We start from the raw sequence: 27,720 nt of genomic DNA, 5'->3' as shown, positions 1-27,720 counted from the left end.
GTTTACCAGATAAAAATAAAGAATTGATTTTTGATTTTATGCTCAACAGTTACACTTTAAGGAACCAGTATTTCTATATGGAAAATAGTCTGCAGACAAATTAAGCATAGGCAGTGGGTTTCAAACCCCACCCATCACCAAAGTGCCACAGCAATGCATGTTATGCAGGTAACCTCATACATGCATAGATGAGGTTGCTTATGTCTCTTGTAGTTTTCTACAGCAAGTGTAAACAGTACATACGGGGTAAAAATAAACTGATGAGAAAAACAAATGTCTCTATCCTCCTCCTCCTAAAAATGACTTTTTTTAGATATACCATAGTTTTCTTTTATACTAGTAAACCCAAGCCTGTTTAACGGGTTCTCGGTCTGTTTTTTTTCAACGTTGCAGCCGCTCCCGCGTGGGCACAATCGCCACTCGTGCGTGCGCAACCACTGCTCATTGCGCGCACACGCACCCGTCTGCCCGCCCGGCTCACTGGCCCCATCCTCTAGTCCCAACTGCTGTCCGGGTCTGTGCTACGCACATGCGCTATAGCAAAAAGCCCGGACCCAGCTACACAGGGACAGCGTGATGCAGGGACACAGGGTTTTTATTATAGAGGATTTAAATCAAGTTTTTACTGTTTCATTGTCTCTGCTCAATGGCACCTTAATTGAAGTATGCCAGAGCTAAAATCGATGAATTATTGACCCTTTTTATTTCTTTCCTGCTCCAGGAAGCCATTTACTGACATGACAGTGTTTTATGGCAGTAATTACTTATCAGTGAGGGTTATGCTATAGTCCAACCCAGTCCGACCAGGTCCCGACCCGGATAGAAACTGTCACTTGCACACCTGATATTTAACTCTTTTAGACAGAGAAAGATAAAAAGGAACACAGCATTATTATTTGTGTGCTTGGCACTATAAATACACATGTCTATCTCATCATGTCTCATGTCTCCTTGTCCTTTAACACAGGCTTATTGATTAACAGGAAGTCTGAGAAATCTTTACCTTTTCTCAAATAGACCATCGGGGTCTGTATGGCTGATATTATGGTTAAACCCCTCCCACAGTATGATGTCAGGATCTAGGTCCAGACAGTTTCCTGTCTTTGAGACCTGTAGTATTTTGGGAAATAATAGCTGTTTCCAACTGCCAAGCAACCAGTAACTCCCTCTGTGCATATGTACATCTATGAAAAAAACAACCTTTTAGCTATCACATTGTTAGATGGTTTAGTTATAGATAATGGCAGTTGGTGCTGTCTGTTGTTTTCATGTCTGCCAGTAGTAAAGATGATTACACGCAGGTTGTTTGTGGATCAAACAATATGAAAAATTACATGGTGAATATCAATAATTTCTTGATCTCCCTTCTATTTTTTAACTTCTCACTTTGTAATGTATCGATTTATTTATTTTTTCTCTTTTAGCTAAAGTTCCTCTTTAAAGTAAATTTGTACTGTCACTAATCATAAGTAATTACTCTCACTGTACAACTTCTGATCAGAATGAGACCAGTGAATTTCCTATACATGCAATTACACTTGCAATCAGTACATTCAAAGAATGGCTGGCTGTTGGAATGTAGTTAAAGAACTTCATGAAATGAGCAGCCTATAATATAAATGATATCACCATTGCCTGTAGACTTGCCTTCCCTCTAATGTTGGCACTGTACATCCCAAACAACACATCTCATACATTCTCCATGTGATTTTACAGGAATGGAAGAGTGTATCTGAAAACATGATTTCAGCTCCAAGACATGCTGCCAAAACTCTGTTCTGGGAACCTCTGCCTAAGACAGTTTCGAGTCTATCAGGCCTTTTATAGCAGAAGAATTGCTTTTATTTACAGGCCAAAGTAAAAATGGGATGCTGTAAAATATGCTGCTGTCTTGTTTCATAGGCAAGCAGCTGGGTTAGATTAGCTTAGTGCACAAAGTGAAAATTGTGTTTGTATACGGAATAGAATTGTTACCAACAATACCGTACAGTTTATTATTTTTAACTAATGTACAAATTAATGATCATGTACTAGTTAAAAATAATAAACTGTATTACTGAGTGTACTGAGTGACGTTATCCACCTTGAATAGAATATGCAGCTAATCAGCCAAGTTCACAGATCATCTATGTTATTTTGTGACCATGTATTTTGATTCCCTACTTGAGGGTCCTTCAAAGCTCCACTGGATGCAGCACAGTCTGGAGACTGCAGTATTTTGCTGGGCTGTTATGTGTCTCAAGTTAAGCCTCACTTATCCTTTTACATGCTTTGGAGATGAGCAGAGGATGATGAAGTCACCAATCACCTCTTCTCTATACCAACAGAAAAGGCACTCTTATTTAAATACATGGCTTTATGGGAGGCTTTGTAAAATGTTTCTTAGTAGTGAAGGTTCGTTTTTATAAAATGTTAAATACAGATGCAGTGTGAAAGGGGACTGAGCCATTGGATAGTTGTAATCTGCCAACCTGGAATTTTATTTTAATGGTAATTTAGATATGAAATTGTCAGCAATGCCCCCTCCTTAATAGGCAGAAGAACCCTCACTCCCCCAAACCACTCTTATTTTCCTAGAGTTCTCACACAAATGCCCACGCACTCCAAACAAAGAGCCACCCTTTTCTCCAGGCCATACCCTCCTCCACAGACCTGCTCTGCACTGCACAGAGAGTGAGCTTTGCCCTCACCTCTGCCCAAACCCCTCACTACACCCCAAAATGCTCTCTGGGGATGTTAAAGTGGTTCTTCAGCTATACTCCTCTCCCATTGCCAATAACAAGAGGAAGGCTATCCACCCATAGTGCATTATTGTGGGCTAGTCTCCAGTGATGCCGCAGGCCCAATCCCAAAGACATCATGACTTAAGCTGAGAGCACCCATATGACATCATCAGGGAACTTCCTGTGGGACACAAATGAAAAGTTATTGTAGGAAGAAGGTGTGCAGAACTGAGAAGACCATGAATATAAAACCCTGGTTATTAGCTTTAAAGGGAACCTAAAGTGAGGATATGGAGGCTGCCATATTTTTCAAATTAAACAATACCAGTTGCCTGGAGTCATAATGATCCTCTGCCCAGGGCCGGTCTTAGGTTTCACAGCGCCCTGAGCGAAACCTGAATTTTGTGCGCCCCCCTCCCTTCATCCTCTTCCCACGTGCATATACACACACGCACGCATGTATATACATATTCCAACAAAGACCGGCACCACACAGTATCTGTAGCTCTTCAAGATTTAATAGCAGCAGACATGATAACAACGCATGTATATACACACACACCGGAGATATCTCCTAGAACAGTGGTTCCCAACCTTTTTGACGTTGTGACACATCATGCCAAATGCTCAGATCTCTGTGACACGTCACGTATGTATAATAGAAAAAATACTATTAATAACCACGAATGGATGGAAAGAGTGCATCATCCTGAATACACTTAAAAATGAAGGGTAGAACCTTTCAGGAATATTAATAAAAACAATCAGTGGGACAGTTAGCCGCCTCCCCCTCATTTAGAATGATAGCACAGCACTGACAATTTGCACCACGCGTTATAGCCGCAGTGCCCCCCCCCCCCCCCCAATGCCCTCAGACTCAGTATAGGTAGGTAGCCAGGAATAGGTGCCCCCAGTATAGGATCTCATGTATAGGTGCCCTCAATATAGGTTGCCAAGCATAGGTGCCCCCAGTATAGGAAGTCAGTTGAAGGTCTCCATCTCCCCATAGGTAGCCAGGCATAGGTGCTTCTAGTATAGGTAGCCAGGTGTTGGAGCCCTCAGTAAAGGTAGCCAGCTATAGGTGCCCTCAGTACAGGAAATCAGGTGTAGTTGCCCTCAGTATAGGTGCACCCTTGGAAGCCGGCGCCCTGAGCGACCGCTCCGGTCGCTCATATCAAAGGCTGGCTATGCCTCTGCCTCTAATACTTTTAGCCATATACACTAAACAAGCATATGCAGATCAGATGTTTTTGACTGAAGTCTGACTGGATTAGCTTCATGCTTGTTTCAGGTGTGGTGTGTGGTTCAGACATTGTTCCAGCCAAAGAAGCAGGACTGCCAGTCAACCAATACTATTTAACAGCAAATAAGTATAGCTGGCTCTATAATCCTCTCACTTCAGGTGTACTTACAGTGTAAGCATGTCAAATCAATTCAAAATTATCAATATTCCTATAATGCATTACTGGTTAAGGTCTGCCTTCTGAAAGAGAGCTAAGTGTCCACACAGGATGCCTATAATTTGCAAACACTTTTCCATTAATGTCACCCTTCTCATTAGCACCACCGTCATCCAGCACCACTGTAGTGGAGACCATTTTCCCGGCTTCCTACTTGTTGCTGACTCCCCCCGCACTGCAGGTATAAGTTACTCCCAATTATATGTAAAGGTGCAAGGAGCTGGGTAATGGTGATTTGATAACCTCCCCAGATTTTGAGAGGAAATATTAGATAATCCAGATAGCAAGGTGCCAGTACATTTGTGAGTGACACCTGCTATCACTGAGGAGATGAGGCCTAATGATTGCCCTGCTAGGGAATTGGCAAGCATCCAGATCTACAGGAGAGTGGAGTTGGGAGGATATAGAGTGTCAGGTATGGGAAATTTTAAAGGGGCCCATACACTGGTCGATTTCAGCCAACCCTATGGAATAGATCGATTGATCAGAAATCGATTCCATCAAATTTATCGATCGATTAGTGGCCGATTTCGATCGATTTGATCTATCTGACAAGATAGAAAATCTAGGTCGATCTGCTGCTGGCAGCAGATCGATGGCCCATAGAGTTACATTGGATCTAATGGTCCAATAAAGCATTTAGATCGATTTCCAATAGATTTCCAATAGATTTAATTTTTAAAATCTATTGGAAATCTGTTCCTAGTGTGTGGCACACATCAGATAGATTCTGGTCAGATTCTACTTGACAGGCATCTGACAGAAGTCTATCTGATGGTCCAATCTGCTGCAAATCTATAAGTGTATGGCCACCTTAAGCTCTATAGTACTCTGTTTGACCTTACCGAGAGATGACATACTTATAATTCTTTCTTGCAAATGTAATGCAAATTGCATGGAGATTGGAATTGGGCCAATAAAATCAACAGAAAATGCATTTAAACAGTCCAATTTGCATACAATGTGCATGAAAATTTCCTGCAAAGTGAAATTATCAGGATCTCATTGATCATCTCTAATCTAAATTGAGGCAATGCAGCTGGGATCAGACACCACTGATCAGCAGAAACGTGTGCTACCCCACATAGCCCAGCTGTGCTTTCATCCCGTGCTGTCAGCATTGTAATTAGAATGAGTAGGATGACATGCCAGACATTGTCTGGGCCATCCCATCTCTCTCCCCCTCTGTAATAAAAGTAGCATGTCGGAAGGGCTGGTGGGTGTGTGGGCAGGCAATCCTAAGTGTGGGTGAGCAGTAGTGATGGGTGAACAGTGTTCGCCACTGTTCGGGTTCGCCCGGATTTTGGCCTGTTCGGGTTCGGTTCGGCACCCCCCGAACACCTCATGGTGTTCGGGAGGGTGCTCGGGCACGCTGCCCGAACCCGAACAGGCCTTCTTTGTTCGGCAGAACACAGCCGTGTCCGGCCGAACATAGCCCCCTATAGGGTCCCAGCATAAAAGGAGAGCATGCCCCGAGCGCGGGGGGGGGGGGGGGGGGGGGGGTCGGAAATGCCCCCCACCCCTCCCCGCTAAGCTCTCCCTTCTGTCGGTACCCTATAATTAAATTTAAGTGCCCAAAAGTACCTGAGGAGGAGGAGAGCAGGAAGAGGGAAGCCGGAGTTCTTGGGCGCTAGTACCATCTGGTACTTCCGCCCTCTCTTGACGCACTTCCTGTTTACATTTGAAGTCGCGTCAAGAGTGGGCAGAAGTACCGCGATGACGCGTACGAGGGTACGTGTCATCATGTAGATGACGCGTACCCTCGTTCCCGTCATCGCGGTACTTCTGCGCCCTCTTGACGCGACTTCAAATGTAAACAGGAAGTGCGTCAAGAGAGGGCGGAAGCACCAGATGGTACTGGTGCCTAAGAACTCCGGCTTCCCTCTTCCTGCCCTCCTCCTCCTCAGGTACTTTTGGGCACTTAAATTTAATTATAGGGTACCGGCAGAAGGGAGAGCTTAGCGGGGAGGGTTGGGGGCATTTCCGACCCCCCCCCCCCCCCCCCCCCCGCGCTCGAGGCTTGCTCTCCTTTTATGCTGGGACCCTATAGGGGCCCCAAAGGGACATGTTCAGGTTGGGTTCGGGGTTCGGCTCGAACATGCCGAACATCAGGGGCATGTTCGGCCGAACCACACCGAACCCGAACATCCAGATGTTCGCCCAACACTAGTGAGCAGAGATAGTGCTTTGCCTGCTTAGCACCTGGATCTACTAAAAATTAAGTCATAAAAATTAAGACATGCTAATTCATTGCAGGAAACCTTTTGATTATGTCATTATATAATCTGTTTATATTGCTTAGGTTCACGGAAGAGTCACTTTTAGGTGTGAAAGCAAATTACACTGAGGGTTGCTTTTTAGTAGGAGGGTTTCTCAGTCTCTTTTAGTCCCTTATACTTTCCTAGCGGTTCTGGGTCTTATGCCGGGCATACACGGCTCGTTTTATGCGCCGGATTGAGACAGCGTCTCGATGCCATCGCATCCCCGCTCGTCCGCGCGTGCGCGCGGATCGATTGCCGCTCGTCCCTGCCGGCGCTTCCTTATCACCGCTCGATTCCCTGCCATTTTCCGCCGGCGGGAATAGAGCAGGCGCTGGTCGAGTAGCATGATCGGGCCAGCTGAATATTATCAGCTGGCAGAATCAGCTGGTCGATACACAGTACAGAAACTTACCGTATATCCCCAGCATAAGTCTCTTATACTTTCCTAGTGGTTCTGGGTCACCGCAAGCTGCAGGACCATGCAGAGCTTCCTTAGGTGAGGGGTGCTCAAATTTAAAAAATGGGCCTTGTGTCCCCCCCCCCCCCCCCCCTCACCGAAATGCTTAGTAGCACCTACAAGTGGTGGAGGATCTTCCCCCAACCCCCTTGCCCTGCAAAGACATGCAAGCTTTACCTTCTCCCTTCCCCCTCCCAGCTTTCCAACTGTCCTAAACCATAGCCCTGTGCCCATCCGCTTGACACATACATTCAGTCACAGAAGCACTGGCTGCATTCAATGGTGTGGAGTTAGTCGGACCTTCCACTGGTGGCTGCATGTTCCCCACTCTTCGTTTCTGTCTAGGGTGGTATTGGTTGTCATGTGGGGAATTCATTCATTTATTTATTTAAGTATTTATATAGCACGGAAATATTACGCAGTGCTGTACAGAGTATATTGTCTTGTCACTAACTGTCCCTCAGAGGGGCTCGCAATCTAGTCCCTACCATAGTCATATGTCTATGTATGTATCATGTAGTGCATGTATCATAGTCTAGGGCCAATTTTGGGGGGAAGCCAATTAACTTATCTGTATGTTTTTGGAATGTGGGAGGAAACCAGGGTGCCCGGAGGTAACCCACGCAGACACGGGGAGAACATACAAACTCCTTGCAGATGTTGACCTGGCTGGGATTCAAACAAGGAACCCAGCGTTACAAGGCAAGAGCGCTAACCACTGATGCTGAATGCTGATTACCACGTGGGTTCTGGGTGTGGGTACGGGTGTCATTTGGGTTCTTGCTATGGGTAGATATCGAGTGTCATGTAGGTGTTGATTGCAGGTACTTAGTGCCATTTGAGATCTGGGCACGTGTACAGGATGTTATGTGGGTGCTGGGTGCAGGTACTGGGTGTGACATTGGTGTGAATACTTAGTGCCATGCCTGTACTGGTTGCTGGCTATGGGTGGGAATCGCGTGTCACAGGGTTTTAAATGCAGGTGTGGGTGCAGACACTGGTTAAGTGGGTGCTTGGTGCAGATAGTGGGTGTCATGTGGAGGCTGTGTGCAGGTGGAAGTACTGGGTGCAGTGTCAGGCCTGGGTGCAGGTACTTGATGTCATGTGATTACTGGGTGCCAGCTAGGGGTGTTGGGGGAGGGAGAGGTTTCTGGGTGAGGGAGAGGTCAGTTTAGGCGCTGAGTGATGTCATTATGGGGGCTGCTGGGGACAGGAGGGGTGCCACTGGGGGAGGGAAAGGTCAATATGGGTGCTGGGGGAGGGAGAGGTCTGTGTGGGTGCTAGGGGAGGCAGGATCACTGAAGTGCTAATGCTGGGGAGGGAGAGGTCAGTATGGGCCCTCGGTGGAAGGAGAGGTTACTGTGGGTGCAAGGTTGAGGGAGAGGTCACTGTGAATGCTGGGTGATGGAGAGGCCACTGCAGTCAGGGAGACACCATCTTATAAGCTCCCATACAGCTGCGGGGATGGTTACACTAGGATTCCTTTATGGCACCTCCTTACTCCAAAGTGTCCCAGATGAGGAGGAGCTTCCTGAGGGTGGTGGGTGGAGTTTCCAATGTGCGGTGGGTGGGGATTATTGTGGGCGAGGCTTCCTTGTCAAAGCCAAAGGGGCCTTTTTATGGATAATTAAAAAGGGGTGGTGCTTGGACACCCAGAGCCCCCCCCCTTCCCTTGCACGTGCCTGCTGAGCTACTTTAGTTACGGTATTCTGTTTTAGATGTGAGTGATAAAGAGATTGTCTGTGGCTCTTAGTGATCCTCTCAATGTTAGAACCCAAATGAAGCCCTGCAGCATTTTTTTTGAAATGCTTCCTTTAAAGTCTATTAAAAAAAATGAAAAGCATATGTGTGTGAACTTGGACTTGGAGGCCGACCTGCAGCGGAGTATTTTACATATTCCCAAGCTAAACTACTTTACCTGTGCCAAAGCTCTCCTCTCCACAGAGTGAACAGCGCCCAGAATCCATTAAATTTGCAAAATACTTCCAACCAGTTGGAACTTCATACACCGGGACCTTCATTGATTTTGCAACCCTGCAATATAAGATTGGAAAATATGTAAAATATTCTTACTATTTATTAATATATTATTTCTAATTCATATCTAACTCTGCCTAGAAGATGACTATTTTTTTTACAAAACAGATTTAATATAAGTAGTTCACAACACGTAGAATGGCTGTTTACTTTGGTAAAAAAAATAAGTAGTATATGGACATTGATATTTTAAAATACGTTGTTAGCGCTTATATTAGGAAGGCAAAATTGCATTTGGTATCTACTTTGTTTGCACAGCAATTAGTTAATTACAAGACAATTTGATCATTTGTCCTATTAACCAGCAATTTTATCAGTGAGCTTCAATGAAGTGTAAATATGCCTTCAAGTGACATTTAACCAGGTTTTGATGCTTTATAATCATTTTTTGCTGTGTTTTAGAGCAAAATTAATTTTGAGTTTCATACCACTTGATTTGTATGTAGTGAGGCTTCTATATTTCCTCTTTGATTCACAGGTATTTCAAACAAACAGATCAAAATTAGATATGGAAAAAAATCAGAATCCCATTGAAGTCAATGAGGAAAAATACTGATGCCTCTGAAGGGCAGCTGCAGCAGTCAAATGCTACAGAAGGGCATGGGAAGCCACTAGGGATGGCAATGCTTAGGAGAACTTATGGAGAGGCATGTGAACAGTTTGAGCAGCTGATAGGCTCTGATTTGCTGGTCAAGAACATGTGTTAAACCAAAAAGTCATCATAGCAAATCAGAGCCTTACCAATATATCAACTGATCACATAATTCTCCACAAGTTCTCCTAAGCATTGCCATCCCTAGAAGCCACACACATCCACCTGATTTGTGAAAACTTTATTCACACCTTCCCAGGCTAGCATATCCTACTGGTAGAGCTAGTTAACTGCCAACCAAGTAGAAGGGAGATAATCAGGAAGTGGCATGTCACTGTGGAAATCTAAAAATAGCTCATCATTATCATTTCCTGTTTTAGCCTATTCAGGAAGCAGAAGTGACACATGACCACAGGATTATCACAGACCAGTTAGGCTAGGTCCACACTAGACCCAGTTGCAGGACGGATGCAGCAGTCCGTGCTCAGGGGAACTCCCGCGGAACGCAAACGGATCCGTTTTACCAAAAAGTGCATCCGTTTTGCATCCGTTTCCGGTCCGTTTTTAACCCCAAAAAACGGACAGAAAACGTTTCTATGCCTTTCAATGGAATTGAAGCCAAAAGGGAGGAGTTTTTGGGACAATAATCAATAAATTTGAATGGTAATTCAATGGGCAGGACATGGGTGTGGTCAATTCAGTGGGCAGGACATGGGTGTGGTTAATGTTTTCAAAAAAAAGGTTAAATAACCTTTTTTGAGCATGGGGAATGTAGTTGCGGTAGCTGTGGGAGTGGATTTGGAACAATAGCAGGGAAGTGGGAGTGGTTTTTCTGTAAAGAAAGTAGATGAGCACCATGTAAGGATATTTTTAATGTACAGGGGAGTGTTTTGGGAGTGGCTTTGATGTCTATTGTGTGAAACACCTGTTTTCAGCACATTCCAGCAGGAGAGCACTCCAGCCACTCCAGCACTGCTGCCCAGCCAAGGCCATGGACCCCATTGTCTTTATGTACTGGCTTAACCTAGCCTGGCTGGGTGTCCTGCTGTACTATGCCGGAAACCTCCTGGAGTCAAGTCGGAGACGGTGGTGGGTGCATCCCCTGTTACAAGAGAGGGAGAGGAAAGGGCAGTTCTCTCAGCTCTACAGAGACCTCAGACGACACCCACCAAAGTTCTTCAACTACTGCCGGATGTCTGTGAGTGTGTAAGTACACTTGATTAACAATTTTACCTATACTTTACCTTGTCCTGTTCCCATATTTGTCACATTGCTAATGGTGTTTTCCTTTCCTTTTTGAAGCTTTGATAAACTTCTGGAGATGTTGAGGCCCCATCTTCAGAAGAAAGACACCAGGTTGCGGAAGTCCATCACCCCAGAGGAACAACTTCTGATCACCTTGCGGTAAGTAATGTCTGCTTTACCTATACCACTTTTCATTTTGTATTGATGAGGAGACAATTTTGTAAACAAACAAAAACTTTATTTTTGTTGGAGTTTTTATTGAAAAACTACCAACATGGTAGGTTATAAAGTTCTCCTTCCAACCTGGAAGAGACAGGTTCAGAACATGTACTTGCTGTTCAGGCATTCAAGTCTTTACATTTTGTGTCTTTGTTTTCCCCTTCCCCCCAGAACACATGTCTTGCACATGACCGGGGTCAGCCCAGCTTGGACAATAGACAATTGTCTTTGCTATCTGCTGTTCAGGGAGAAAGATTAGCTCTATTGACCCCGGGGGGGGGGACATTGGCCATGAGCAGCAAACATCAGTAGTGCAAAGTAATTTAAAGTGCAGTACCTAGAACACATCTTAAAATTTCTATAAAATGTAAACAATGTTGCTCACAAGGTGGATCCCACACACTGCCTGCCTCAGTAGATTGAGCTACCTGCCATTGTAGGCCTAGGATCAACATCATCCCTTTGTCGTGCTGATGGAAAGCTACGTTGGGCATGTGTTGATCACAAGGCCTTCAAAGGCAGGTAGCAAATCTAGTGAACCAGGGGGTGTGGGACATTGGCCATGAGCATCAAAGCTCTATAGTGCAAAGTAATTTAAGTGCAGTACCTAGAACACATCTTAAAATTTCTATAAAATGTAAACAATGTTGCTCACAAGGTGGATCCCACACACTGCCTGCCTCAGTAGATTGAGCTACCTGCCATTGTAGGCCTAGGATCAACATCATCCCTTTGTCGTGCTGATGGAAAGCTACGTTGGGCATGTGTTGATCACAAGGCCTTCAAAGGCAGGTAGCAAATCTAGTGAACCAGGGGGTGTGGGACATTGGCCATGAGCATCAAAGCTCTATAGTGCAAAGTAATTTAAGTGCAGTACCTAGAACACATCTTAAAATTTCTATAAAATGTCAACAATGTTGCTCACAAGGTGGATCCCACACACTGCCTGCCTCAGTAGATTGAGCTACCTGCCATTGAAGGCCTAGGATCAACTTCATCCCTTTGTCGTGCTGATGGAAAGCTACGTTGGGCATGTGTTGATCACAAGGCCTTCAAAGGCAGGTAGCAAATCTAGTGAACCAGGGGGTGTGGGACATTGGCCATGAGCATCAAAGCTCTATAGTGCAAAGTAATTTAAGTGCAGTACCTAGAACACATCTTAAAATTTCTATAAAATGTCAACAATGTTGCTCACAAGGTGGATCCCACACACTGCCTGCCTCAGTAGATTGAGCTACCTGCCATTGAAGGCCTAGGATCAACTTCATCCCTTTGTCGTGCTGATGGAAAGCTACGTTGGGCATGTGTTGATCACAAGGCCTTCAAAGGCAGGTAGCAAATCTAGTGAACCAGGGGGTGTGGGACATTGGACATGAGCAGCAAATCCTACTTTTTAGGATCTTGTTCATGAAACAAAGAGTAGTTTCCACCTATTTGCTGGGGAGACGTATTAAGGGGGCTGGGTTGCATACTGCCACCTAGCTGAGTATAAACGGGACGTTCATCTGCTTGAGAGGGAGGGAAGGAAGGGCCTTGCTGATAACTCTGGTATGACTGAGAGGGAGATGGACCCTGGTATGGCTGAGTGTGAGAAGGTTGCCATGCGCTAGGTGGCCTACTTGTTGCAGTTGAGAATTCAAAATGACTTTTGATACACTCAAGCAAACTACACTGGCACTGTATTAAACGATGTCGTGGCACTTGTTCCATGAAAGGCAAAAGTGACATCACCGAGTAGTACACTTGGCTGTTCTGGTGTTGCATTATCCGGTCAATCTCGTGGCGATGCTGCATGTGTAGAGATTGAATCTGCTCCTGAAACATCTGCCTTTCCTTTTGGAGTACTTGGTTGGATTCATCTAATTGATTTTTTAGCATTTCTATGTGTTGCAAATATTGTTGTGATAGACCAGAACTTGGATCCTGTAGTCTTTGTGAAACCATACTTTCTTGATTGCGCATCATTCCCACCAAACTTGAAACAGCTCCAGCCATCTGAACATTAGCTGTTCTGCTCTGTCCACGAGCACTTGTAGGGCGAGCAGCTGGTCGTCTGGCTTCTGAACGAGTGGTTTCAGCATTTGCTTTGTCGGTGGCAGGTTGTGCGTCTGGCCGTGGAGTAGATGTGGAAGGGGTTGGTGACTCAGATGTCATAGAATCATCCTCTACTATGTCATCCACGTTGATGGTTGTCAAGTCTTCAAAGGAATGTTCAGGGGACGAATCCCTATTTGTCGCGGCAGGTGCTTCATTAGAATCATCCATGAGTGCATCAAAATTATCTTCAGTACTGTGGGTAGAAAATAAACAGCAATGGTTACATGTGTGAAAAGTAGAGGCGCATCGGTGTTTACAAAAAAAAAAATTGAACTACAAAGATTAAACTGTTGTGGGAGAGCATACACATAACAGCAATTTCAAGTTGCAAACGTCTCTCACTCACCCTCGCGCTTGTACGAGTGGTCGTAAGAATGAAAGAAGGCGAGTGTGGCAATATGGAGTCCTTTTCGATGCCCCACTTCCACTCCTCTGTTCGTCTTTCTCCACCTTAAGTTCCTTGACAAAACTGTCCCGTATACTTCGCCATTTTGTCTTCATTTTTTCAACTGTGTAAACAACAAACAAACAATATGTTGTCATTTCATTTCTGGTTCCTTGCGACGGGACAAAGCTATGCAAGTTTACATCTAACATTCAGAGTGGGCAAAAGCACCGTCGCCAACATCGTGAACAGGACAAGCCGGGTGATCTGGAGCAAGCTCGTCGAGAAGTACATGCCGGTTCCCGACTCTAAAAAGTGGATAGAGGTTGCTGAACTGTTCTGGGATAGGTGCAACTTCCCAAACTGCAAACATGTGCGGCTACAGAAGCCAGCGAGGAGTGGGAGTCTGTATTTTAATTATAAAAAGTACTTTAGTTTGGTACTCCTTGCTGTAGCCGACGCAGACTACAAGTTTGTATACGTCGACGTTGGCTCCTACGGCGGTTCAAGTGACTCGGGGATATTCCGGCGCTCCAGGTTACATGGACTACTGAATGAGGACCGGCTGGACATCCCCGGGGACAAGCCATGGCCTGGAAGAACATCGCCCAGCTACCCCTACGTGTTTGTTGGCGACGAGGCCTTTGCCTTGTCACACCATGTCATGCGGCCGTATGGGATGAGAGGCCTCGGCCGCCAGCAACGCGTGTTCAATTACCGGTTGACAAGGGCTCGTAGGATGGTGGAGTGTACATTTGGCATCATGTCGAACAAGTGGAGGATGTTCCACTCGCCACTACAGCTGAGCCCTGCCAACGCCACAGCTGTAGTTAAAGCAGCTTGCATCCTCCACAACTTTGTTCGACAGGAGCAAGGGTACAATCTCCAGCATGCCGACATGGACTACTTGCCCCAAATTCGCCGGTATGCGACAAGGGGTAGGGTTCAGGCCCAGAGGAATCGGGATCGGTTGGCACAGTACTTCTTGTCGCCGGAGGGGTACTTCCCATACCAAGACATTATTGTGCCTCTTTGAGTGGACATTGTTGTTGCTGTACTTGTTTTTGTTTTTTTTAGTGGGTGGGTGATGGGGGGGGGGGGTTGATTACGCTGTTTTTAGTTACACATTTTATATGTAAATTTTTAATTGTTTCTTTCTTTGTTTAATAAACTTTTTCTAAACTTTTTACAGATGAGTGTTCTTATAAATGCAACATGTGTGGCACTGGGGAAGCCAGTTTAGGAGACACTTCAGGGGGGCAGAGCATTTTTGAGACACTGAGGGGGCTAGATTGAGGGGGGGGGGGAGGGGACGGTGGGGGGCAGAGAGTGGCAGTTTAGGAGACACTTCAGGGGGGCAGAGCATTTTTGAGACACTGAGGGGGCTAAATTGAGGGGGGGGGGGAGGGGACGGTGGGGGGCAGAGAGTGGCAGTTTAGGAGACACTTCAGGGGGGCAGAGCATTTTTGAGACACTGAGGGGGGGGTAGATTGAGGGGGGGGAGGGGACGGTGGGGGGCAGAGAGTGGCAGTTTAGGAGACACTTCAGGGGGGCAGAGCATTTTTGAGACACTGAGGGGGGGTAGATTGAGGGGGGGGAGGGGACGGTGGGGGGCTAAAGAGTGGCAGTTTAGGAGACACTGGAGGGGGGGGGGGCAGAGAGTGGCATTTAGATTACTTAAAAACATGTATTTCAAACCACACAGATATGAGGGGGCACACTTACGTTCCTTGGCCTGCTTCCTGGATGGAAACTTGTCATACTCAGGAACAAATTGTTTTGTGATCTCCTCCCATACCCTCCTGGCATGCTGTAGGTCACTATAGAGGTCATTCTTCTTATCGTACAGCTCTGGCCGCTCTTGGACGGCCATAATGAAGTCCTCCACATTGATGAAGCTCCTGGGCATGATGGCTGCACTCGTGTCTCTCCCAGCTCGTAAACAGGAAGCTGTCAGAGATGACGTTGAGGGGAGGAGAAGGAAGTTCAGGCTTTCCGTTTTGTCATCCGTTTTTGGTGCTATTTTGCCTGTGGAGATGGAGATGCGTTTTCCCATTGCTTTGCGCTACCCATCCGTGTATCCGTGGAAATGCAGCAGATCCGGACCTTCCGTTCAGGTTTTGAAAACGGGTCCCCGCAAACGCAGACGGATCCGTTTTTTACTTGGGTGAGGCTGGCTGCTATTTTCAACATTAGTATCCGGGACTCCGTTTTTCATCCGGTTTGAAAAACGCAGCCACGGATACGTTTCCGGACCTAGTGTGGACTAGGCCTTATTGTAGCCATACATCTAGCGATTTTGGATGCCAATCAACCAAGAGACAGATCGCTCTCTCATTGAATCTGATCAGAGAGAGACCTGTTTGCCGCCATAAACCACAGGATGGCCTTGTGATGCTGCCACCGGCCACTGTACCCCTAATGTTTTATGTTGTCTCACCCTGTGCACATACAGTTTTACTTTACCTGCCACAGTTCACGCTGAGTGTCCTAACACTTCCGCATTTGCACCCCCACGTGCTTGTCAGCATTATAATATGTGTGCTGTCTTGCATGCGGCCCCCTTGCTGTATTCCAGTAGTCAGGTGGGGCCCAAAAGTGGAAATAGGGCACAGACACTCAGTGTGGACAGTGTGACAGGTAAAGTGTAACTGCATGGGCATTTGGGGGGACATAAAGCATTAGGGGGGTAGTGGCCAGGGGTTTCCATCACGATTGTTATTCACTTTTACCACTACACACCTGATTGACCACGTTGGCCTGATATTTTGCATCATGTCCGATAGATATATGCAACCAATCTCCGCCTGAAATTGGCTGAATTGTTGACTGTGGATGCTCTTGGCTGCACAGATTTTCATCATATTGAATAATAATGACCAAATCTGATGGTTGATAGGCCACCAAGTCTATAGATGTATGGCCACCTTAATGCCTGATACACACCATGTGATTTCCCGTCAGATAGATGGGTCAAATAGTTTATATCTGATCGTTTTTCTAACCAATTTTGTATAGAAGTGATCAAAAAATTGTTCAGGAAAACGATCAGTAATCAGATTGAACCTGTCGGAAATAATCAATTCGACCCATCTATCTGATGGTAAATTGCATGGCGTGTACCAGGCAACAGACCTACTATTGTATCACCTGATCAAATCAATGACATAATTCTGTATGATTTCTCAAGGTGAATTATGCCATGCATATGGTAATGTTCTCTCATGAACGGACAAAGAGCACATAACGTAGTGTTCTTTGGATCTGAGGATGGGCATCTGATAAGAAGATGAATGTACAAAGGTTAAAGGGCGGATCGCTCAGAAACAGCCTTATCAGTCCGCCGACAGTGCGTACACACGCGCTACTGTCGCCTGAAAGTCCGCCCAGCGGGAGGGTCTGATGGACCCATCGTTGGCGGCCGTAGTGCGTGTGTACGCACCTTTAAGGCTCATACACACGGGGTACGGCCGTCGCCGCTAGGGATGGTCGGAAATGCCAATTTCCAATTCCGCGGTAAGGGCTTTTTCCCACAAGCCTGCGATTTGCTTCTGATCGCAAATCGCAAGGTACATTAAACTAATGGAAACTGCAGCAGCAATTTCCATTAGTGCGATCCGATTACGATGCGATTTTGGTCAAAGCGCAATCATCGTCCTGACGCGTTTTGTATGCGATTGAGCTGGACTATAATGAGTATAGTAGCTCGATCGCATGGTGGAAATTGAAACGCGATTGTGATCGCGATCGCAATCGCGATCGCATTTCATAGTGGAAAAGAGATTTTTACTGTAATGTAAAATGCAGAAAATAGGCAGAAGCAGATTTTCTGCATTTTACATTACAGCAAAAATCCGCCGACTTTAGCGGTTAATAGCAAATCCCCCTTAAGTCCTAGAAACACCAAATTTTCAGGGTTTATTAAACAGAATCTTCTGAATAAGATGCAAAAAAAGTTTTCAAAAAGACCTTATAGTTTTTGAGAAAATCGATGTTAAAGTCAGGCGGAATGCGGAAATTGGTAGCGGAAAGCGGAATCGGTAATTGGCAACGGCGGAATGCGGATTTACAGCGGAATCGGAAATTTGGCATTTCCGACCATCCCTAGCGGCGATGGTCGTACCCCGTGTGCATGATCCTTAAAGGTGCGTACACACGCACTACGGCCGCCAACGATGGGTCCATCAGACCCTCCCGCTGGGCGGACTTTCAGGGTTTATTAAACTGAATCTTGTGAACAAGGTGCAAAAAAAGTTTTCAAAAAGACCTTATAGTTTTTGAGATAATCGATGTTAAAGTCGGGTGGAATTTCCGGCGGAAATTTCCGTGATTTCCGGTGGAAATCCGCCTACCGCGCTTGCATTACCGATTTCCGCATTCCGATGCGGAAATGCAATTTCCGATTGGAATTTCGGAAATTGCATTTCCGCTGAATCCGAATGAGCATCCTTAGTCGCGGCAAACGCGTGGCAGGCACGTGTTGCGGCGACAGGTCGCCCGTGTGTATGACGCGCACGCCCCAAACTGTCGCCCGTCGGAGCTGTCGCCAGGCGATTGACATGTTCAATCGCCGGCTACAGCTGTCGCCGCAACTTCGCCGGAACTGTCGCTAGTCCCGCATGTGTATGCGGGCTAGCGACAGCAACCCACACACAGCACACAGAGCTTCCGGCGGGGGGAGGAACCTCGGCGACAGCTTCCACCGCATCGCTAATCCCTCTGCTGCCGTGTGGTTGCAGAGGGACTTGGCGCCGTGCTGTCGCCGAGCTGTCGCGCACCTGCTCCCGTGTGCTAGCGACAGCTACAAATGTAGCTCGTGTGTATTTAGCTTTACACAGTACATGTAAAAACAAAGGAGCCCACATCATCTGATCTACATCTGGATAGAGCTATTTATTCTGTGTGGTGATGAACTGAATAGGGCTAATCTTTTCTTGCCGCTGCTGCTCATAACAAATCATTGGTGGAATTTTCTGCTTCGATTAAATAAAGACGTTTGGCTCATGCTAGAATGGACTATTGTACTTTGCTCTCTATCTTTGAAATGTTATGTTATTTTATCAGCATGCCACTCCCCAAGAACCTTATTTCTGCAATAGTATTACAACAAATAAAGCCACATGTGGAAATAAAATACAATTTCCTCTCATTTAAGACTTCCTTCCTATTTGCTGGTCTGCTTCAGATAGATTATGCACTAACTGCTTTATGATTGAACACAAGTTTAACAGCCACTCAAAAGTGCTCATAGCAAACGTGCAGTGCAGTTCACGCAAGAGTCCAGGAAAAATCAAAACTTGAAATATAAAAAGCATATAAAGTACAATGCAAAGGTTTAGGTAGTTGGTTGTGAAAAAATGCAATAAATTAACAATGCTTTCCCAAATACTGTATATATTGAACATGTTTATTGTTATTACAAAATGAAAAGTGAACTAACAAGAAATATCTACCATAAATAAAATTAATATTTGGCATGACTACCCTTTGCTTCCAAAAAGGCATCAGTTTCTATAGGTAAAGTTGCTCATCAAAGCTGCCTTTGATGTAGGGTCCAAGCCTTTGATCAGGGTCTGAATCCCAGTTCAAGCTAGTACTTAAAACAGTAAGGAATGTTTGGGCAAGGCTCACCTAATGCTCCTGTATGCCCATGAAGAGTGCCCTAAGTGGCTGCAACTCTGAAGGGCATTGAGTCCGCCAGGAGAAAAGAGCAATATAAATGTTATGTGTCTTGTCATGTCTTGAAAAAAAGAACTGTTGTATAGGAGGCTTAAAACTTAGTAACAGAACAATTTTCACCAAGGTATAGTTGTCACAGGTCATACAACATGGTAAGACACAGAATAGCAAGAATACACAAGATAGTTATACTAAGGTAGTTATACTAAATCCACAAAGTTTCTCCCACGCAAAGATTTAAAAGCAGACTGGAATTTCAAGATATGCTGTCCAAGCTCTTTTAAAGAAGCACAAATACATGGGCAATGTTGCAGATTATAGAACCAGTGTTCAGAAACATAGTGCAGCAGATGATAAACACATCATGCTTACTTCCATTTTAAATCAGAAGATGTCCAGCAGACCCATCAGTTAATCAGAAGATGAGTAGCAGACCCATTAGCTCATAACTGGTAGACACCTTTGGGACCCAGGTACATCCATTTATTATCGAAAGGAGTCTGGCTAGGAGAGATCTTCATGGAGGAATTGTAGCCAAAAAGCCATACCTCCAATGCAGAAATGAGGCCAAATGACACAACTGTACAGAAAAACAGATGCTCTGGACCTAATGAATCAAAATATTGAATATATTTGGATGTAGCAGAAGGTAGTTGGTTCATCAGAGGATACAATCATAAATCTCTGCAGGCAACAGTGAAGCATGGTTTGAGGATTGGTGAGGATTTATGGTGTCATCAAGGCTGAGAAATACAAGCAGATCCATATCCTTCATGCAATACCATCAGGGAGGCATCTGAGTGGCCCTAAATTTTTTCTGAAGCAAGACAACCTCAATCATACAGCTGTTGGCATGAGCTATCTTCAGCATAAAGAAGAACAAGGAGTTCTGGAAGTGATGGTATGGCCTGCACAGAGCCCTAAATTTAACATCCTCAAGTGGGTCTAGGATCAAGCAACAGAAGGATTTGGGGCAGGACACATCCACAGAAGATCTGTACTCACGTATCCAAGATGTTTGGAACAACTCCCTAGTTCCTTCATAAACTTTGCAAGCGCATTTGTAGCTGGAAGAGTTGAAGCTTGGGAGGCAAAGAGGAGTCACACCAAATATTGATTCTATTTTCTATTTGTATGGAATTACAGTATTCTTCTGAAATTCCATTTGTACAGTATCTTCTGATAGAAATAAACTATTAACACTTATATTTGTCAAATGTTTCATTTGTCATATTTGTCATATTTTTTAAATGTTTCTTTGGGGGGACATGAGCACAGGAAGTCTTGCTATCTTCAGTGCATATGAAAATGACTTTTGGTTCCCCTGAAATGTTTTTCCCTTTAGACATTTTACAGTTGTGATTTGTAAATGAAAAATCACAAGTTGCTATGGACAACTTAGCAGATTCTGATTCTGATTTGGGGCTGTAGGTTTAATGATTTACTTTTTACTATAGAGTGCAAAACACTTTACATGCGTAACATGTCAATTTGGTTAATCAATACAATTCTGTAGGAGAGTTTTCATGAGTGTAGAAAATTCACTTAAACATTGCATAATAGACCATTATTCGTTGTTATTCTCCACTGCATAGATATGACTCAGATCAATTCACAGTTGCAGGGTGGACTGTGTTGCAGAAGAAATAGTCAAGTAATAGTAAATACCATACTAATGCCAGATTAAACAGGTGGCTTTTCAGTTTGGACTTAAATGCTTCCAGGGATGGAGGAATGGGAACAAGTGCATTGTTATTTCATGTACTGCCCCATTGGAAGCCAGATGAGAACAAGTGCATTGTTCTTTCATGTACCCCGCCCCATTGAAAGCCAATTAGTGTGCTGCTCTGTAGTCACTCCTCCCCTCTCCATTCATCAGTGCACATTGCTTGGTTATAGCAGTTGCTCTACATCAGTGGTCCTCAAACTACAGGCCGCGGGCCGAATGCAGCCCTTGAGGCTTTTTCACTAGCCCTCAAACACAAAATGTAAAACTTACAGATGTGGCCCACTGCACCTTCAAATATCGGTGGCCCGCACATAGAATAGCATTACTGGCATCACCCACATACTGTAGAAGCCAGCGAGCAGTAATTCACTGGCTTCCAGTCCAATTCTGCATCAGGTGACACTCCTGTCCAACTGGACGGCAGGTTGCCATCTGAGTATGCTTCACTGTCTGGTGCACAAAAACGTTCTTCAGGTTCCGCATGGCTGAATGGCTGCTGCTGAGAATTCTCCTCCAGGCATTATTGGGGGGAATCAATACCTAGATTCAATGTAATGTTTTTCAACATCTTTTTATGTATGTTCCGCCCCCCCCCCCCCCCCCCCCTTCCCCAGCAGTCTGAAGTATGTTGACTCGGCCCTTGACCGAAAAAGTTTGGGGACCCTTGCTCTACTCTACATGAACAGCAGTATTGCTTGCTTATCATGAATGAGACAGAATGTATAGGTAAAACAAGTTTGCCACATAAATAAAGTGCCAACAATTTGTAACGTAGAGTCATGCATGTTTATGATATCATAGCTATTTGTCTGTAGCATAAGGCAGTTGAGACCATGTTTGCCTTTTGTCAGGGTATGCGTAGTACACTGCATGGGACACCTTCATTTTATCCTGCACAGGGGCCCACTGTTGGCTGTATCTGCCACTGTCTGTCTTTACTGTCTGTAAAGCGGTCACATTTCTGTTAACATAAACCACAAAGCCAACTTGCATAAAGTTAGCAGAAAGTGATTACACTTCCCTGTTCCCTCCAGAGATGGGGAAGCTGTATATGAGATAGAAGCATGTGCCATACAGTGTACAATAGGGAAATTTAACTTGTGTAACATTCTGTGGAGATGCAGCTGCGGGCAGTCAGGATGCCCCCGCAGCTGCTTCGGTTTCCCTGCCGGGTGTTTCTCCTGTCCCCTCGGCATCTAGCACGCCAAGGGGATTGTCAGTTGCTCATAGAGTAGCTTTGTCGCGCGCACACAGACGGGACCTTTATGCGGGGAGGAGGCGCGTCAGCTGAGCTGCCGGTCGGCTGACGTCAGAGGAGACTCTCAGCAGCCCTGATTAGCTGATGGGTGTGGGCGTGGCTGAGAGATCTCCTCCGCTTCTTAAGCCTCCGAGAATCACTCGCAACTTGTCTGCTGTTGCGAATGCTTCGTGTGAGCACTCAGACCTTAGTTAGATCCGGTGTGCTTTGATCTGGGAGGAAACCAGGGAATTCATATTACTACTGTTATTATTGCTTGATTATCTGTGTATGACTCTGGCTCTCTTCTGACTATGCTTACACTATAAGATTCTGTACTTTCGCCCATCTGATCCTATTGCTGACTCTGCCTGAAATACCTTTATCCTTCTGCCTGCCGACTCTGTACTGTATTCTCCTGTCTGTTGTTGAACCGATCTGTCTGACCACTCTACTCACCAGTGAGCCCTTGTCACTGATGAGGTTCCTTACTGATAATACCCACCAGCTCCTCTGGTGAGGTTCTGCCAAAACTCATCTGTATTACTGTTGCACCAAGCACTGTACACTTGATATTACCTTGTTTACTATACTTGCATTATTGGTGATTCTGCAGATCACCATATAATCAGGTATAGTGTCTGATTATTGGTGATACTGCAGATCACACAATAATCAGACTTCTGATTGCTACACCAATCATTACAGAACAGCAGACCAAAAATTTCTATGGAGACACTATGCACTCAGGTCAAACTGTTGACCACAGCTGTGAACGATCTTACCAATACGGTCAACACATAACAGACACAAATTAATTTATTGTCTGAGGTAGTGACCCGACTTCAAAAGATCAATGCATCAGTGTCATCCCCTGTAGTTAGTGAACCCAGGATGCCTCATCCTGAGAGATTTTCAGGGCACCGGTCTGATTTTTGGAATTTTAAGCATCGTTGTATATCATACTTTGAGTTACGCCCGGTATCTTCGGGTTCTGAGGGTCAGCGAGTTACCTTTCTAAAAACGTTGTTGTCTGGTGACTCGCAGACTTGTGCTTACAGTCTCCCCATGGGGCATGAGGCATTAACATCAGTTCAGGAGTTTTTTAAAGCAATGGCTATTATATATGATCAGGGCCGGATTTGTACTTTTTACCGCCCAAGGCCCATTACCTCCAGCCGCCCCATGACAACAGCGTGGTTAGGATAAGGTTATCGGACTTAGGAAAGGGGGGAGGTTAGAAATACTAATAGATCAGGTTATTAGGGTTAGGTACTTACAAAAAAAGTGGTTAGGAAAGATTAAAAGCTAGGCCTTTTGGCAATTTAGGTTGAGGCTAGGAATTTGAGAATAGGGTTATAGGAAAAGGGTTAAAATTACGCATCAGGTTAGAGTTAAGCTGACCATACAGTTATAGATTTCTACCCAATGTTCCAAAGCGATCAACTCATAGCTGAAAGGAATCAATTCACAAGGAGTCCGCAAGGAGAAAAGCGCAATATAAATGTTATTTGTCTTGTCTTGTCTTGTACAACACACAGCACATTAATTTTTAATAGATTCCAGCAGGGAATCTATTGAAAACTGATCGAACCCCAGCGTTGCACTATTTGATACAGTGCAATGCTATGGCCTATCAATCATCGGACACTCCTGCTCCATCCATAATGGACCTATGAGTCCTGTTTGATCAATACTTTAGATTGATTTTTGGTCAAAATCAATCAAATCAAATATTTAAAGGAATTGATTCCCATTTGATTTGATCAGAGTGAATGAATCTGCAGGGAATCAAATGAGAAAATCAATGTGTGTGTACGGAAATTTTTGCTGATCACAATGTTAAGGTGATTAAAGGACCACTAATATGAAAAAAGTAGGCGTTAAAATCTGACAAAACCAGTCCATCTCCTCATGGGGATTCTCAGGGTTTTGTTTTAAACAGCATTTCCTGAACAGCATTTGTAAAGGCTAACTGACAAAATAGCGTACAAGTGAGTAGGGAAGCTGGCTGGTATCTTACTATTTTGGCAGTTGTTCAGGAAAAGCTGATGAAAACAAAAGAAAACCCTGAAAATCCCCCATGAGGAGATGGACTGGCCCAAAACCTGTCAGTTCGGTCAGATTTTCACTGCCTATTTTTTTCACTAAAGAGGTCCTTTAAATTACTGTGAATGGTGACTATATACTCTGTACAGTGCTGTAGGAGATGTCAGGGCTATATAAATACATAATAATATGGTAGGACATTAGACTATAACTATGGTAGGGATTAGAGTGTGAGCTCCTCTGAGGACAGCCAGTGACATGACTATGTACTCTGTAATGTGCTGCAGAAGATATCAGTGCTATATAAATACATAATAATAAGACGGCAGGACATTAGACTATGACTATGGTAGGATTACATGCATCTCACTCCCCCACCTGCTGTGTGACGTCACTTACGTGCCACTCTGTTGTCCCTCTGCCCCCCTGTATGGCAACAGAAGTTACACAGCTGACACGCATCTATACAGTCCAGCCCAGCGATGTTTCCTGAGAGGATTGGGTCTTGATCCCGGACAGGTGACATCAGTCACAGGTGTATACGCACCTTAACAACAACAACCCATAAGTACTAAGAGCTGTGCAAACTAATCAGGCTGGGTCAATTACATAAAAACAAGTGTAAGAATACATTTGTAGTGAACTTTAAAAAGTGCTCTTATGCATATACAGTAGCTACAGGGAGAAAGTGCTGGTGCTCAAAAATAGATATAATTAGATTGATTCATGAAATGTTAACGTGCTAAGCCGCATGGGTCAAACCAGTGGTGGCTTAAGCTACGCGTGCTCCTTTTGAAGTACAGTGCGATGGTATGTAGCGCGACCGTGATACTTTACTAGTGCGGCCGCTACTTTGTCTAATGTAGTAGCAGCCGCGCTAGTAAAGTATCACAGTCGTGCTACATACCATCGCACCGTAGCTTAAAGGAAACATCCAAGGTACAAAAAAAAATTAAGTTCCACTTACCTGGGGCTTCCTCCAGCCCCTTGCAGCCGTCCTGTGCCCTCGCCGCAGCTCCAATGGCTCCCGGTCTCCTCCGCTGCAGATGCCAACCTCACCAGGTCTGGTTCTAGGTCAGCTGCGTGCTACGGCGCAGGTCACTTGGTCTCGCTGACGTCAATAGGACGGTACTACGCAGTAGTAGTTCTGTGCAGTACTGTCCTATTGATGTCAGTGAGACCACGTGACCTGCGCCATGGAACGCAGCAGCAGCTGACCCAGAACCTGACCTGGCGTGGTCGGCTTTGCCAGCGCAGGAGACCGGGAGTCACCGCAGATCTACTTACCTGTGGCTTCCTCCAGCCCCTTGCAGCCGTCCTGTGCCCTTCGCCACAGCTCCGATGGCTCCCGGTCTCCTGCGCCGGCAAAGCCGACCTTGCCAGGTTGGGTTCCGGGTCGGCTGCTGCTGCGTTTCACGGCGCTGGTCACATGGACTCGCTGACGTCAAAAAGACGGTACTGCGCAGGACCTTTCCTTTAAGCCACACGTTACGCTGATAGTAGCGTGCGCTCACTGGTTTAACCCATGCGACTTAGCGCGTTAACATTTCATCAATCAACCTCAATATACTTTAAAAAACAACAGAGTGAACCACTGTTCTCAGAAGACTAAAAGTGCAATAACAAAAGGAACAACCTAAGAAATAAACCCAGGTGTGAAGTGAGAATAGCTGTGCTAGGGCATGCAAAGGGGGGAGGAGAAGGGGAAACAATTCTACCTGATTTAAGTGATGAAAAGTGAAAAAAGAGTGACGGGGCAGCATGGAGAGAAGAGATTGAAGCCAGGCTACAGCCTACAGGAGGACCAAGGAGAGCACCAGGCATCCCTGTTTGTAGCAGCATTGGGAGTCACAGGCTCCCCGGGAAGGAGGAGGGGGAGGGGGGAGAGAGAGATTCCAGCTGGTCAGTCATTACACAGAATCAGGCAGGCACAGCGTTTTTCTAGTCTGCAAAATGCTTTCTGTTCTGCAGACACTTCTTCTCCTTCCCTCTCACAGCGCTGCCATCAAGCATAGATACCTGTATGCTGTGCTGCTGAGAGTAGCCGCCCATCTTCCTGAAACAACTGAATCTCCCGGCTTGGCTTCTCTGCTCAGCCCCTCCTCCCTCAGTGTCATGTCAGAGTGCAGAGGAGGGGAGGGGCGCTTTCCTCCGTGCACAATTATTGCAGGAGAGACTGGGGACAGCGCTAATGCAGACAGCTGGTTACCGAAGAACAGCTGATCTGTGGCTAGCATGCGATACCCGCCCCATCTCTCCTGTCGGCAGGTTTCCGCCCTAGGAACTGGCCTAGGAGGCCTGTGCGGAAATCCGGCCCTGTATATGATGATCCAGATTTAGCTATGACGTCAGAGAGGAAACTCAAAACTCTCCGACAAGGACATAACACTGTTGAAACTTATGCTGCTGAGTTTAGAAAGTGGGCGGTGTCAGCCAGATGGGGGCACTATGCTTTACTAGACTGTTTTTTATCGGGGTTATCTGATGCTTTTGCTGACCTGATGTTAAGCCACCCAGAACCTAAGACACTAGACAAGACAATCTCGTTAGCTGTCAAGATTGACCGTTGAGTTCATCACCAAAGTCAAAATCGAGGTAGAGGGTCAGGAAAGCCTTCCCCTGTTCCTTTCTCTGCTCCCACTCCTTCTCCTCCTCAGGACGAACCGATGCAAATCAGACAATCCAAGCTCTCTGAGGTTGAGAAAAATAGGAGATGTACTGAGAGACTCTGCCTGTATTGTGCAGAGAAGGGTCATGTGGTACAAACCTGTCCCAGGAAGGCGTAAAACTCTATCGCCTAGGTGTAGCTGGAGGTACTACCCTAGGCGATTCTGTGTTACCTCTAAAGAATAGTCACTTACTTCTCCCGTGTTCTATCACCTGGGAAGACCAAGTCAAGTCTACCCAGGCCTTTATAGACTCGGGTTCCGCAGCAAATTTTATGGATTATGATTTTGCTGTTAAGTTTGGTTTTCCTCTTCTCTCTTTGGGACGTCAGATTGTTGTTACTGCAGTGGATGATTCACCACTGCAGGGCAAACAACCTCTTTCTCATACTCCTGTACTGTTGTGTCAAATAGGGGCTCTGCATAAAAAACAGATACAGTTTTTTGTACTTAAGATGGCTACCTTCACTGTGATCCTTGGTATGCCGTGGCTTCAAAAACATTCCCCTCAGATCGACTGGAGTTCCAGGCAATTGTTGAGCTGGTCCTCCTACTGCCATCATCATTGTATGGAAAAAGTCACGGTGTGTGCTACCAAGGTTCAAATGGAGGGGTTGCCTATTCAGTATTCTGATTTTGCTGACCTCTTTTGTCCCAAGGCGGCAGACAAACTTCCTCCTCATAGAAGTTTTGACTGCCCCATTGACTTGAGATCAGGTTGTATGCCCCCTAGAGGCCATTTATTTAACCTTTCGGGGCCTGAAAAACTGGCCATGCAGGAGTATATTAAATAAAATTTAGCCAAAGGTTTCATCCGTCCATCCAGGTCCCCGGCCGGGGCAGGTTTCTTTTTTGTACAAAAGAAAGACGGTGGCCTTCGGCCA

The 27,720-nt window shown here is 45.4% G+C and overlaps 2 protein-coding genes across 3 annotated transcripts in view; both read right to left on the bottom strand.

Moving 5' to 3' along the window:
- Nucleotides 1–27,720, bottom strand: part of PGM5 (phosphoglucomutase 5) — a 232,757-nt gene that overhangs the window by 78,252 nt on the left and 126,785 nt on the right. For both annotated transcript variants that reach the window (XM_068236008.1, XM_068236018.1), the window contains exon 7: nucleotides 8,820–8,935. In XM_068236008.1, coding sequence (XP_068092109.1) covers nucleotides 8,820–8,935 — 116 coding nt within the window. The remainder of the gene's footprint in view (nucleotides 1–8,819; nucleotides 8,936–27,720) is intronic.
- LOC137561746 (uncharacterized) lies at nucleotides 12,381–15,532 on the bottom strand. Its single transcript, XM_068273096.1, has 3 exons — nucleotides 15,202–15,532; nucleotides 13,438–13,600; nucleotides 12,381–13,284 (listed from the first exon to the last, which is right to left on the bottom strand). Exons 1-3 carry the CDS (start codon nucleotides 15,530–15,532, stop codon nucleotides 12,381–12,383), a joined length of 1,398 nt encoding a protein of 465 aa, XP_068129197.1.

This window comes from Hyperolius riggenbachi, chromosome 1, assembly GCF_040937935.1.
Source record: "Hyperolius riggenbachi isolate aHypRig1 chromosome 1, aHypRig1.pri, whole genome shotgun sequence".
Lineage (NCBI taxonomy): Eukaryota > Metazoa > Chordata > Amphibia > Anura > Hyperoliidae > Hyperolius > Hyperolius riggenbachi.
Note: the sequence above shows the minus strand (reverse complement) of the source record. Positions and strands in the feature narration are given on the sequence as shown.